Source organism: Sus scrofa, chromosome 15 (genome assembly GCF_000003025.6).
Source record: "Sus scrofa isolate TJ Tabasco breed Duroc chromosome 15, Sscrofa11.1, whole genome shotgun sequence".
NCBI lineage: Eukaryota > Metazoa > Chordata > Mammalia > Artiodactyla > Suidae > Sus > Sus scrofa.
This window is the reverse complement of record NC_010457.5, coordinates 71,118,049-71,132,246: the sequence shown is the minus strand read 5'-3', so window position 1 is coordinate 71,132,246 and position 14,198 is coordinate 71,118,049. Positions and strand designations below refer to the sequence as shown.

The window sequence follows — 14,198 nt, the reverse complement described above, 5'->3', positions numbered from 1 at the left end:
AATGGAATTCATCCTAAGGGTAAGATTGGTTTCCATGGTGTCTTCAGTCTCTTTTTTATAGGACCTACTTTTAAGTTCATTATAGCTCTGTGAAATGTAGAGAATAATAGAGCGTAGTGGAGAAAAAAGAAGCCTATCATTTCTTTGCTTGCTTGCTTGCTTTTTTTTTTTTCCTTTCTTCCTTCCTTCCTTCCTTCCTTCCCTCCTTCCCCTCTTCCTCCAACCCTCCCCCCTCCCTTTTTCTTTCTTTCTTTCTTTTTTTCTTTCTTTCTTTCTAACAAAGTGACTTAAATCTAGGGATTATCTTCCAGTTTCAGATGAGGGTTCCTGAAAAATAAATTTGGCCACAGAAGTTGGCATTCTTAATGTTTCTCAAACTAATAATCCAGTTATTATCTAGACCCACTTTCTAACTGTAGCCCATCAGTACAGTTCTCCTGAAAGTAAAGATACTATAGTTCTTACCTACTGCTCTTTACATTGTATTCTGTGACACTTTGTCTGAAATCAGCCTGATTCCCCTGAATTTAAAGCCAAATTTTGATTTCTCTGAATTTAAAACCAAAAATTAAACAATGCCCCAAGAGTATTGTTACCAGAGGGTGATTGAGTGACAAGAATCTTTAAAATAGGATCCAGTTTATGGATCATAAAAGACTATGTGATTCATCAATCAGTCGTTGAAGAGTTATAGTAAATTTTACCCAGTTTTGCTAAGGTTATGTGCTAGAGTCTCAGAGCTTTTGTACCATAAAGCCAGGCACCCTTCCCAAGTGAATTTTTTTTTTTTTCTGTCTTCTTAGGGCTGCACTTGCGGCATATGGAAGTTCCCAGGCTAGGGGTCAAATCAGAGCTGCAGCTGCCAGTCTACATCACAGCCACAGCTATGCTGGATCCTTAACCCACTGAGCAGGGCCAGGGATCGAACCTGCATCCTCATGGATATGGTCGGGTTTGTTACTGCTGAGCCATAACAGGAACTCCGCCAAGTAAGCTTTCTTATCGCTAAGTGATGTATCATTCCAAATTGTCTTGGTGCTGTTGACACTAAGAATAATGAGTAGGAATGTCAGTTCCAGATCTTTTTTGTCTTTTTAGGGCCACACCCAAGGCATATGGAGGTTCCCAGGCCAGGGGTTGAATCAGAGCTGTAGCTGCTGGCCTACACCACAGTCACAGCGATGAAGGATCTGAGCCACGTCTGCGACCTACACCACAGCTCATAGCAACGCTGGATCTTTAACCCACTGAGCTAAGTCCAGGGATCGAACCTGCATCCTCATGGATGCTAGTCAGATTCATTTCTGCTGAGCCACAATGGGAACTCCCAGTTCCAGATCTTTATGGATATACACTATGCTGTACACTAGATCTTAGGTGCGAGTCCAAATAGAAAACACTGTCTTTTATTATTATCTGGAATCTAATATACGGCACAAATGAACCTATCTACAGAAAAGAAACAAACACATTAGACATAGAGAACAGACTTGTGGTTGCCAAAGGGGAGGGAGAGGGAGGGGCTGGGAGTTTGGGGTTAGTAGATGCAAACTATTGCATTTGGAGTGGATAAGCAATGAGATCCTGCTGCATAGCACAGGGAACTTGTATACTATCACTTGTGGTAGAACATGATGGAGGATACTATGAGAAAAAGAATGTATGTATATGTATAACTGGGTCACTTTGCTGTACGGCAGAAATTGACAGAACATAGTAAATCAACTATAATAAAAATTTTTTGAAATAAATAAAAGAAAACTCTGTCTTTTAAACTGTACTATTTAGGGCACTAAAAGTTTATCTTTCAAAGTTTTTATTGCTATACTTATTTGTTTTAAAGAAGACTAATTTTTATTTTGTATATTGATGATGTATAATTAATGGAAGTATTGATCTTCATAAGCTATCTATGTAGTTAAATGGTGAGAATGAATCTTTATTTATTCTGCAGTATGGCATGCAGCTGTACCAGAATTACATGCATCCATATCAAGGTAGAAGTGGCTGCAGTTCCCAGAGTATATCACCCATGGTAAGGACCAAGTTTTTGAACTTAAATTTTGTTTTATTATTACATTACCTTAACTTGCAACCTTACATTATAAATGTACAATACATTTCTCTTCTTTCCTTTTGGTCAAGTAAAGTAACTTTTCAGCACCACCCTATTATCATGTTATATTGAACTATTTGTTTTTATACTTTATATGATTGCAACCTATATGATAAAATCACAATAGCATATACATGAAATATTCAATTAAATAATGTGTTATGTTAAAGGTAAATTTATATTTAAAATAATTGTGTCATTACAATGTTTGAGGATTAGCTCTTAAGATAATTTATAGAACATTTTACTTGAGATTGTAGATCTTTCTTAATTATTGATTTGATTGTGGGATTATTTATTTAAATATTAATTCTGGGATTATCATAGCCTTGTATAGAGATACCAACGTTTTGGAATTTTTAATGCTGTCCTATACCCATGTGAGCTCTTTTGCATTCGACTTTCTAACAATAAAATTTTTAAAGTTCCAGTTCCTTGAAAAGCATACTGCTCTCCAGGAAACCCAAAAGCTGCAAGCCAAAATATAGGTTGTACATTACATTAAGACTCTTATCATTTCTCAGATTTATACCAAATGCCATTTGAATATTTATACACAGATAAATCTTTTTCCTTCTTTGGGGCCTAATTTTAATTTCCTGTGGATTAACACAAGAAATTTATTTCTGAACTTAAAGTTTATATACTGCTATTTTTGCTTGTGCCCCTTAATATGGAGTATATTAAAAATTCAGACATATGTGCCTGTGTTACAAATCAGGTAACGTGCCACAATTCCACTTAGGTTAAAAATATGCGCTTCATGGCTGTGACCAAGGAAGGTGCATTTCCCCACATGTAACATAGGAGATGAAAACTCAGTTCTAGGAATGAGGCATGAAATAATATTGATTGTGAAATCTGATAGACTAGTATGAAAAAGAACTCCAATTCTGTAGATATGTTGCTTTAAATTATGGAAGAGTAACTTTTCATCTTTGTATCATATTACTTTTTTTGCCCTAAAATAAGACACTAAGGAATGTAATGAATTTTTATAAAAGCAATAGCTTTAAGGTGAGTATTTTTACAATTTGTCAGTTACCCTTTTAATTCATATATATATATACATACATATGAATAATGAATTTTATTATCTTAATCATTTCCTAAAGTCTTCTAAATTTCTTTTCAAGTCCAAAGTTATTAGAATGAGCATGTTAGTAGCAGCTGATTATTGTTTAATGTCCCCTTAGTCATAGAAAAAATGTTATAAAGTAAGTATTTTCTAGTCTCATCACTGTCATTAGTGTACAAGTATGGTATTTTCCTTGCCTCTTTCCACAGGAAGTGATCCTACTGTTTATCATTATGTCTGTCACAGTTTGGTTAATGTAGCTTTATTTGGTCAGCACCTTGTATAGGAAAAGACAAACTGCTTGAGTGAATTTGGCTGTAAATAGTGATTGAAGGACACAAGGTTTGTACTATGTAGCAAGGTCCGGTCCTGTATGGCAGTTGACATGGTCAGAGAGAATAGCATGGAGAGTTACATTGTACTCTTCTAAAATTTCATGAAGGAAAGAAACTAAGAGGTTGAGGAGGTATTTGTGTTTACTTTGGTGTTATGCAGAATCCCATGATAATTTTCTAGATTATTTTGAAAGAATCAGTGACCTATATCCTGGATGCCAGTGGCCCTCCTGGCCTCCGCTGTTTTTCACTGGGGCACCATGTTCAGGGAGCAACATAGAAAACTTTAGCATAGTTTATAGTTTTAAAAGAATAATTTTGTCTTCTAGTCCAGGGATTCATTTTGAGAAGGGAAATAAGAAAAAAAATTATCGTATCATAATGAACAACATCACAGTATATAGCATATAATAGCCACCCTATCAGCCTTGAAATGAGAATCATCAGCAGATATTTCAAGAAGCCAAATATATTTGGCCCTTTTTAGGGCAAACAAAAGATTCATTTAAAGGAGCATCTGTTAATATGACCTGGCTGTAGTGAAGGGATGGGAAAAACAAGTCAAGTTCTTATTTCTTACAGTTGACCGTGAACTAGACATTCCGAACTGCATTTTCTTCCCTGTACCTCCCATTCCATGGTATATAAAAGAACCTTAGATAGGGTCTGTTACCATTTTTACCATAAGCTGTTTATATGATCTTGGTCACTGGCTTCCTGCAGTATAAAATAAGGGGAGTATTTGCATGATCTCTATAATTGATTACATCTCTGATGTCCTTTGGCTCTGAATGAAGCTGATGAGAAAACAGTATCTGGAGTTCCCATCGTGGCACAGTGGAAGCAAATCCAACTGGGAACCATGAGATTGTGGGTTCGATCCCTGTCCTCGCTCAGTGGGTTAGGGGTCTGATGTTGCTGTGAGCAGCGGCTCGGATCTGGCATTGCTGTGGCTCTGGCATAGGCCGGCAGCAACAGCTCCGAATGGACGCCTAGCCTGGGAACCTCCACATGCCACAGGTACGGCTCTAAAAACACAAAAAAATGCACACACACAAAAAACCCAATATCTGAGGAAATTCTGTGCCCTCTCACTAAGGACTGTGCTGCGCATTTATGTTGGTCTTTGAAATAAGGTGACAGGGAATGTGTAGCTACTAGTTGCTAATTAGCTAAGCGGCCTGAAAACCATTTCGTGTCCCAGCCTCACTAAAAGTGTTTGGATCTGATTTCAAGGAGTGGTCTAGATAATCCAGGGTATACCTATGTCTCTTTTCTGCCTTAAAAAGAGAGGCATGCCATTAAAATCATGCACACTTTTTTTGGGCTTACCCTGTTTATTTCACCAGAAGAAAAAGCTAGAATAAAAGCAGCAAATATTTGAGATATACATTGTTTCTGAATGCTATCAACATTGCTTTCCTATGTGAAAGAAATTGAGCTGAAAATGACCTTTTGGTTCAAGTCAGATTTTGCTTCACTTCCATTTCTTTGTCCACCAAAGGTAAACTATTAATTTTTCATCCACCACCTGCCATTCAGTAGAAAACATTTGCTATATTCCTGTGTTTTCTCCTAGTGTAGCTAATGCAGCAAATGAAAATACTTATTTGTATCATAGACTCCCTACTTTAGGTCAAGTAATTAGGGGACAATGGGCTCTTGTTTTACATTTCAGCTTGCATTATAGGGGGGAAAAAGGAAAAAGGAATAAGAACAACCGATTATATTTATTTTTCCTTTCCTAACAGTATTTTTATGTTATCAGGACTTGGCAATTACAGAGCCCATCTTGGCATGTGAAGGCAGAGATATTATAAGGATAAAGCTATCATTATGATTGAGATTAGTTACTCTGTGCTTTGGGCAGGTGGAAGCTTTTCATTAATGTCGGCAAAGCAAAAGTATATCCGACTGGTCCACAGCCCAGCACAGAAGATCACGGGGTGAGAAGGGCAAAGTAAGGTGTGACAGCAAATAGAGATTACAGAGACAGCATCTGTCTGGAAAGAGCAGCTGTCAGTTATAAAGGCTCCTGTAACAAATGAAAGATTGCACACTGGATCTCCAGAAATAAAGATGAACCATAATAAGATTGTGAACCACTACAGCAAGGTTTCAAGAGGAAATAACAAATGCTAATAAAGTGGGATGTGTAATGCAGTGATAAATGATTCCAATCCCTCCTCCATTTTTGTTTGTGGATCAGGTTTGACCAGAGTTTGTTAGCAAGCTGGGTATGGCCGAATACATGGAGAGAGAGAAAATGCTCTCAAGCCATATGTCTCCATGTGTACCTTGCCTCATCCTTTACCATGAGGTTATGTTGCTCTTCTATTAATGAAAAGCAGGGAATAATTATTAAACAATGTCTATGCTGTTTGGGGATTTTTTTTCCTGGAGTTTTTTATTTATCTATTTATTTATTATTTTTGGTTTGGGGGGGACCAAACCTGTGGCATATGGAAGTTCCTAGTCCAGGATTCAAATCAGAGCTCTAGATGCTGGCCTACACCACAACCACAGCAATGCGGAATCTAAGCCTTGCCTGCAGCCTACACCACAGCTTGCGGCAATGACAGATCCTTAATGCACTGAGTGAGCCCAGGAATCTAACCCACATCTTAATGGATACTAGTTGGGTTCATTACCACTGAGCCACAGTGGGAACTCCTGAAGAGTTTTAATTATTATAAATTATAAACTGAGTGACACTTTTGACTGGAGATTTTTTTTTTTTTTTTTTTTTTTTTTGCTTTTTAGGGCTGTACTCAGCCTATGGAGGTTCCCAGGGTAGGGGTCAAATCAGAGCTACAGCTGCCGACCTACGCCAGCCATAGACAGCAACTCAGGATCCAAGGGGTGTCTTCGATCTACCCCACAGCTCATGGCAATGCCACTGAGCAAGGCCAGGGATTGAACCCGCAATCTCATGGTTCCTAGTTGGATTCGTTTCCACTGTGCCACAATGGGAACTCCTTGACTGGAGATTTTGACAGTTGTTGTTTTTAGGATGCATGACTTGGGATGCATACAAGTAGAGCCCTAACAAAGAGAAAATAAAAATAAGGTTCCATGTTTGGGATGTTTTATTTTCACCTTCAGAGATTGTGAATAAAAAAGTAATTGGCAAAAAGACAACTTCATTACTTGTTTGAAATTGCGTTTGTTTTAGGATGTCTTCCTTTTATATCAGTTCTTTTTTCATTCAGACTTATTTTTGCAGCTCTCATTTTGCCATGTTTGTGCCTACAAGATGAAAAAAATACATATTAAATCATAGTAATTTTAATATTATGGAGGTATCTGAATTATTTCACTAAATTTCATTTTCTAAATAAGAGGAAAGTTGATGTGATGTGTATGTGTATTTAAAGAGTACATATTGTATTTCATTAGTTATAAAGTATGAGTACTCTTTCTAAAAAAGTGATGTTAAGTCAATCTGTTATAGTGTTAGTGGATTTTGCATCTTAATACATAGCTGTTTTATAACTATAGATTTCACATCTAAGTGATAACTGACGAATCAAAACATAATGGAGAGATGAGTTTGGAAGCAATAAATATTTTAGCCACATGAAGGGTTATTCCCTTCTAAATCATTTTTGTGTTTAAATAAAGAATATGAAAAGATGGGGTTGTTTTAGGAGAAAGAAGGCTTTTGTTCTCTTTGTTCAACATTTAATTCAGTGACCTTTATAAATAACTGTGTAACTTATTTAGCCAAAATATAGCACTATTTTCTCTTGAATATGTATTGTTAACTTTTTAATTTCCTGCTAGCCACCTTTGGAACCACATCCTAAAATGGAAACGTATTTCCAGCAAAGCACTGAAAGGTAACTTCAAAGATCTTTTCAAGGTAAAAATGTGTTTTTTCCCCCAGAGAAGTATATCAGAGAATTCCCTGGTAGCAATGGACTTCTCAGGCCAGAAAAGCAGAGTTATAGAAAATCCCACTGAGGCCCTTTCAGTTGCAGTTGAAGAAGGACTAGCTTGGAGGGTAAAAATTAGCTTCATGTTCTTCAAAATATTTATGATGTGAATTTGTCTCACCCCAAAAGTTGAAATTTGTTTCCTGCTTCCTTGCACAGAAAAAAGGATGTTTACGCCTGGGCACTCATGGTAGCCCCACTGCCTCTTCACAGAGCTCTGCCACCAACATGGGTATGTCTGTGCATATTCACTGTGATGAAAGAGGTGGAGAGATGTGCATTTAGATGAATCACTGAGAGGTTAGGGTGGAAAGTATGTGTAATTAAACTGTGATCATTTGAAACAAATCTTTGTATTTCTTTATTTCTTCAGCTATTCACCGGTCTCAACCATGGTTTCACCACAAAATTTCTAGAGATGAAGCTCAGCGATTGATTATTCAGCAAGGTCTAGTGGATGGGTAAGTTTAGTTTTGAATACCAGTGATTTTTGATCCCTCCTGTAATCAGTAATGACTTCTTCAATACACACACAGGGTTTTGACTTTGGCTTATTAAAATTGAAGTGACTTTGTTCTGTAAGGATTTTTGCTGTTGAATCCTAGCAATCCCTGTACAGTTCCTGTTATGCAGTGTATGCTTAGTATTTGTGCATAAAGGGGCAGATAACTGAAAAGGATACTCTGCCCCAACCAGTGATCACTAATATTATCCATTCTCTGTATCTCAAATTCAATTGATGGGCGGGGGTGGGGGATGGAATTTGTTCTGGGGTGTCAGCATTTTGATTTGAACATATAATTAATTTGCTTGTAAAGTATGGTTTATATCATGACACCGTCTTACATGTTATACATTTTTTTTAAGTTTGACGCAGGGTGTGTTAAAAGTAGAAAGCTGTTTTCTTATGTATTTAGAACTGCTTTATTGTTTCTTTCTGTTCACATCCCTATTTTCCTTTCTCTAAGTTTTAACAGTTTAAAGTAATATAAACCTGTGAAAATAGTACTTTTGACTCTTCTCGTGTTATCTTTTAGTGGGATACCACAGAAGATACAGGAGAAGTAGAAAATGTTATGCAAGATGTATGTTCTAAAGAATTTTCTTTTCCTCAAATTGTTCAGTATTTCAGATACTTCCCATAATACTAGCTAAATTCTCTTCCCAAATATAATACAAATTAAGAAGGTTGCATTGAAAATTGGATGATAAATAAAACCAGCATCAATTTAAGCAAGTGGTGATGGGGTCTTATATCTTCAAGGGTTGGCTTAAGATGATAACAAGATTTCAAGGTGATTTAATACTGGCATTTGGATAAAAATGAATCTTCACATGGAAGATTATTAATAGCAAGTCAGCCTTTCAGTAGACTCTATATAAGAAAACATTGCAATATACTTCTCTACATGGAACACCATCTTTTTAGATATAAATCAGAACAATCAGCAGAATTACAATCTGCTAAGATCAAGAAAGGAAATAAATCACAAAGAATTGTCAAATGTTTTGGAGGATTATATATAATTTCCCTTATTTGTGAGCCCAGTTTTTTTAATTAAATGAAATAAGTGCATAAAGAATGACAGTATCTTTATTTTTCAATTTTTTAATTAAAAACATTTTTTTTTTTTGGTATTCCTCTGGAAAGATGTGATGATGCCAGGTAATCCACTAGGTGGTAGTGGTGATCTACTTGGGAGTGGGAAGAGAATTACAGCTGATTTACCAGGGAAGCTCCCTTTTGTCCATCTCCCAGAGATGTAGTGTCGGAATCTCACACAGCTCAAATGAAATGGATAATCTCATCAGACATCTGTGATGGCTCAAATTTGGCTGTCTCTTTGCTCAGGCACAGTGTGATTGGTGTTGGGATCACCAGTGGGGACTGTTTGCACAGTCTATTTGCCAACAATTAACACAAAGCTGTTTTTGCACTGAATTGCCAGTAAATAAGACTCCATGCCTGGAAGCATTTTTCTCTCAGGCCGTTAGGCCATGTCGTGTTTTTCTAGCCTGTTATAGAGGCTTTTCTGCTTCATTCTTCAAGGTTAAAGTACATGTTGTTTGGGTGTTTCTTTTACTTAAGCAATTTTGCCCAAACATTTAATAAATGACTTCAGGATTGATTTTTTTAGAATATGTTCATTTCTCACTTTCTGTTGTGTATGTAATAGTAGCAACCAGAATCAAAAGAAAGGATCCGATGTTGAAGAGGGCGTTAAAAATTAGTTCTTTCTGGAGTTCCCGTCGTGGCGCAGTGGTTAACGAATCCAACTAGGAACCATGAGGTTGCGGGTTTGGTCCCTGCCCTTGCTCAGTGGGTTAACGATCCGGCGTTGCCGTGAGCTGTGGTGTAGGTCACAGATGTGGCTTGGATCCCGTGTTGCTGTGGCTCTGGCGTAGGCCAGTGGCTACAGCTCTGATTCGACCCCTAGCCTGGGAATCTCCATATGCTGCGGGAGCGGCCCAAAGAAATAGCAAAAAGACCAAAAAAAAAAAAAAAAAAATTAGTTCTTTCTAAATAATTTTCTTTTCAGGGCTTGACATGACCCAGAAGTTAAAACAATATGCTGATGCTTCATTCTCTGTGACACAGTTACATGTGGATACCCAGTTTCCCAGTAGAAAAAGGACAAGCGCTAATATTGATGCCAACACAGCATTATATCAATTACTGTGAGCAGACAACCTGACAAACAGATGTATATTTATCCTATTAAAATTAAATTAGCTCTGATGATAGTTTTATAATAAGATTGTATTATATATACCATGTTGGATAATCCCATCATTTAATATACAGTAAAGGAAGATTCTGGCTACATTTTTTAATACAATACCTGGATTTGGTACAGGCTATATTTCTATGAAACCCATGAGCAAATGTAGCAACATATTGAAATTGCTTCTTTCTCTTTAGAGTTTTCTTGGTACGGGATAGTCAGAGTAACCCTAAAACTTTCGTACTGTCAATGAGTCATGGACAAAAAATAAAGCACTTTCAAATTATACCAGTAAGTAATTTGTGACTTTATGTTCATATATTAGAGATGATCTTAGTGCATATGCTTTTGGAAACTAGTTTTCTTTGGTTCTTTTATTAAATATAACTTGGAAAATTATGCTTTGACTAGAGTTAAGTTTGGCAGAAATGGTTTTATGAGTCTGAATTAACATAAGAAATACAAGAATTATAAAAATCAAATTTTCCTTTTCCCATGAAATATGATTTGATAAAATTATATAGACCCCATGCCACCTTTTGTTAAAAGGCTACTAGAGATTCTTGCTCCTAAATTCTACTAGCGATTCTTTAAAAACCATTATTTTAAAGCCACTTCTCTCTTGTCCCCCCCATTTTTTTTTTTGAGTTTTGTTTTTGATCATTATAGTACTATGGGACTGGAGATCATTTAAGCTATTCTGAGCACATTTTAAAATTTTCTGTAATTCTGCTTCTAGGCACAACTTGCTTTGGGATTTTTTGGTTGCTTCTACAACTTGTATGTGTGGGGGCGGTACATGTATGTATGCATATGGTCTGTATATTGGAACAGATAGTGTGGAACAGAGATTCAGTATACTTTCAGGAAAGTGTTACCTGACACTGCTAAGTTGCAAGTGTTTTCTTTTTTTGAATGACCTCTTTTTGGAATTATCCAAAGTCCATATGAAATACCTTGCCTACTTCACTGATTATGTGAGCAAAGTCCCTGGCAAGTATGACTTGTTTAATGCCAGAAGATCTCACTGAAAAAAAAAAAAAAAAAACTGTCATTCCATTAACATAATGTTTGATTTCTCCAGATCAGTTTTCTGATACAAATTACGATGATATTTGTATTTAATATACAAGCGAGGCTTTAGGTAGACAAGTAGAAATAGAAATTAATTTCTGTAGGTGGTACACTGAATAGAGAAGATTTCTCAGTGTATGGTGTATTGATTTAGAGGAGTCATTCTGTTACAACTACAGAGCGTTAAGAGAATTAGAGGTAGAGAAAGTAGAGCCAAACTGTTTACCTTAGGATCAGATGATATTTCTTTTAAATGCAGGTAAAGTTACAAAAAAGAAGTGGACATGCCATAACATTCTTTCCACTGTCCTTTAGTATTATAAATATGTCAATTTTGGCATTTAGAGATGCAATATGCAGTAGGTTATGCTTGTCTTTCTGGGTATTTTGCCCTTCTTACCAGTTTGTTGTTTTTCCTATTGCAGGTGGAAGATGATGGTGAAATGTTTCACACCTTGGATGATGGCCACACGAGATTTACAGATCTAATCCAGCTGGTGGAGTTCTATCAACTCAATAAGGGAGTTCTTCCTTGCAAGCTGAAACATTATTGTGCTAGGATTGCACTTTAGCCAAACCAGAAGTGACTTGTTAAACTGTTGAATAAAAAGGACTCAAGAAAAAAAAAAAGACCATGAATAAGGGTGAAAGCATTGCCGTGGTAAAAAGAATCTGTTTCACCAAAAGTTACAAAAAATAGTTTGCATATTACAAATAAGATTTGGATTAATATTACTTTCATCATTTAAAAATTCATTAGTTAAAATTAAACCTCAGAAAAAAAAATGATCTGCTGTGTTCTTGTGTGATTTTACACTACCGTAATATTTTCTTCAAATATGCATATTTTGAACATCTTTCTGTCCTTATTTACTATCTGGTAGCATTAGAATTCTCAGTCACAAAATATGAAAAAAATATTGGGGATTCAGAATGAATAATTTATGGACTGAATTTCAGTGACACTACTGTTTTTGTAACTCAAAAAGTTTGATAAAATTGAAAGAAGCTACCCACAACCTGTTAATAATATTAAAAACTATCTTGAATTATATAATTTCTGTTTATTTTAACTTTAAAATCAAACCATATTTTGAAATAGCAGCTTAAAATTATTTTGAAATGTATTTTCAGGGTGATTTTATTACATATTAAGTTATTATACTATTTACACTGGTATTATAGTTATTAGTGGCACATTATCCATTGCACTTTTTTTCATTCATTTAAGATTTTTTGTTTGTTTCTTTGTTTGGTTTTTAGGGCTGTACCCAAGGCATAATGGAGGTTCTCGGGCTAGGGGTTGAATCAGAGCTGTAGCTGGTGGCCTACACCACAGCCACAGCAATGCCAGTTCCGAGCTGCATTTGCAGCCTACACTACAGCTCACAGCAATGCCAGATCCTTAACCCACTGAGTAAGGCTAGGGATCGAACCTGTTTCCTCCTGGTTCCTAGTCAGATTCGTCTCTGCTGCGCCATGACGGGAACTCCTCACTCATTTAGGATTAACTGAAACTATCTACTTGTTTTTAAGAAAATGATCCCAAATCATAGGGGATTTATATAATTTGCATATGCTTTCTCATGGCATGTAATCTATGATAGTGTAACGTTTTCACCTTAATATTTCACATTTATCCCATGCTGTAACTTTCAGAAGGTTCTTTAGATCCTTATCCATCTAAATCATTAACCTGATCAAATCTATTAAAATCACAGATGCAAAATCTATTAAGATAGGTAAATCCATGCTATTCTCTTTGCCTATTCCTTTTCAGTTTCTTGGCAACATAAGTATGGAAGCCAAAGATTTTGGAAACCTGAGGTATAAATTTCCCTTATCACTCCACTGAGACCACCCAGAAAACTTCTGCTAGGATTCAGTAACTCTATTTTTCTTACTTTTTGTAAGAATGATATTCATTGTTCTAAAAAAAGATGAGAATCAAAATACTAAGTAAACATTAGTCATACAAATATTGCCCATCTCTTTTTGAGCCTTGTAACAACATTTTGGGAAAGTTCACATTTTTTAGAACAATGTTTCAAAAGTGCATATTCTAGTTTTAAATAGAAGTTATACATTTTTGGTAAGAGAGCATCTGAAAATATCCATAAAATATTAATGACATCAATTATTACCGAAAAATAATTATTGGCAGAATTTCTTAAATGTTCAATTTACTTCCAACCAATGCAAACCTAATTCTTAAAAAATTGAAACTTAGAACATAAATATTATGTTGTAAAATACTGATCTAGTGTCTACCAAGGCCTGGAAGATACATAGGAACTCTAAACAGAGAAGCAAGAGGTACACACACTTCGCCCTTTCAACCTTTTGGAGTATCCCTAAGTATTTCTGACATATTTCCAATTTATAAAAATACTTTGTGAGTTTTTTTGTTTTGTTTTGTTTTTTTAGGGCTGCATCTGCAGCATACGGAAATTCCTGGGCTAAGGGTCAAATGAGAGCTGTAGCTGCTGGCCAACATCACAGCCACAGCAATGCCAGATCAAGCCGTATCCATGACCTACACCAAGCAAAGCTGGATTCTTAACCCAGTGAGCAAGGCCAGGGATGGAACCCACATTTTCATGGATACTAGTCAGGTACTTAACCAACTGAGCCACAATGGGAACTCCAATACTTTGTGTTTTGAATTGAATTGCATTTTCTTATTTTGCACCAGTCAAATTGGCAATATAGGAAAAGGTAATATTTTAAATACTAGACCCTCATAATGAACGTGTGTGTATGTATGAAATCTTATATGGAACTAAATCTGAGTGTTAGACAACAGAGTTAGTGCAGTATTAAAATGGATTTCCAAGAAAAATGTGAACTACCTTTGGATTATTTTTCACTTTGACTAAGCCAAGTTGTCCTGTCTTGCACCATTTCAGATTGGGACTAGGACAGATTAGC

At 36.0% G+C, this 14,198-nt stretch overlaps 1 protein-coding gene across 4 annotated transcripts in view; it reads left to right on the top strand.

The window, feature by feature from the left end:
* GRB14 (growth factor receptor bound protein 14) overlaps positions 1 to 12,319 on the top strand; it is a 127,499-nt gene extending 115,180 nt beyond the window's left edge. For 3 of the 4 annotated variants that reach the window (XM_021075428.1, XM_021075426.1, XM_013984198.2), the window contains 6 exons: positions 1,955 to 2,035; positions 7,419 to 7,535; positions 7,627 to 7,699; positions 7,841 to 7,928; positions 10,391 to 10,484; positions 11,693 to 12,319. In XM_021075428.1, the coding sequence (XP_020931087.1) occupies positions 1,955 to 2,035; positions 7,419 to 7,535; positions 7,627 to 7,699; positions 7,841 to 7,928; positions 10,391 to 10,484; positions 11,693 to 11,839 (600 nt within the window). In that variant the 3' untranslated portion in view covers positions 11,840 to 12,319. The remainder of the gene's footprint in view (positions 1 to 1,954; positions 2,036 to 7,418; positions 7,536 to 7,626; positions 7,700 to 7,840; positions 7,929 to 10,390; positions 10,485 to 11,692) is intronic. The other variant, XM_021075427.1, reaches the window with a different exon arrangement.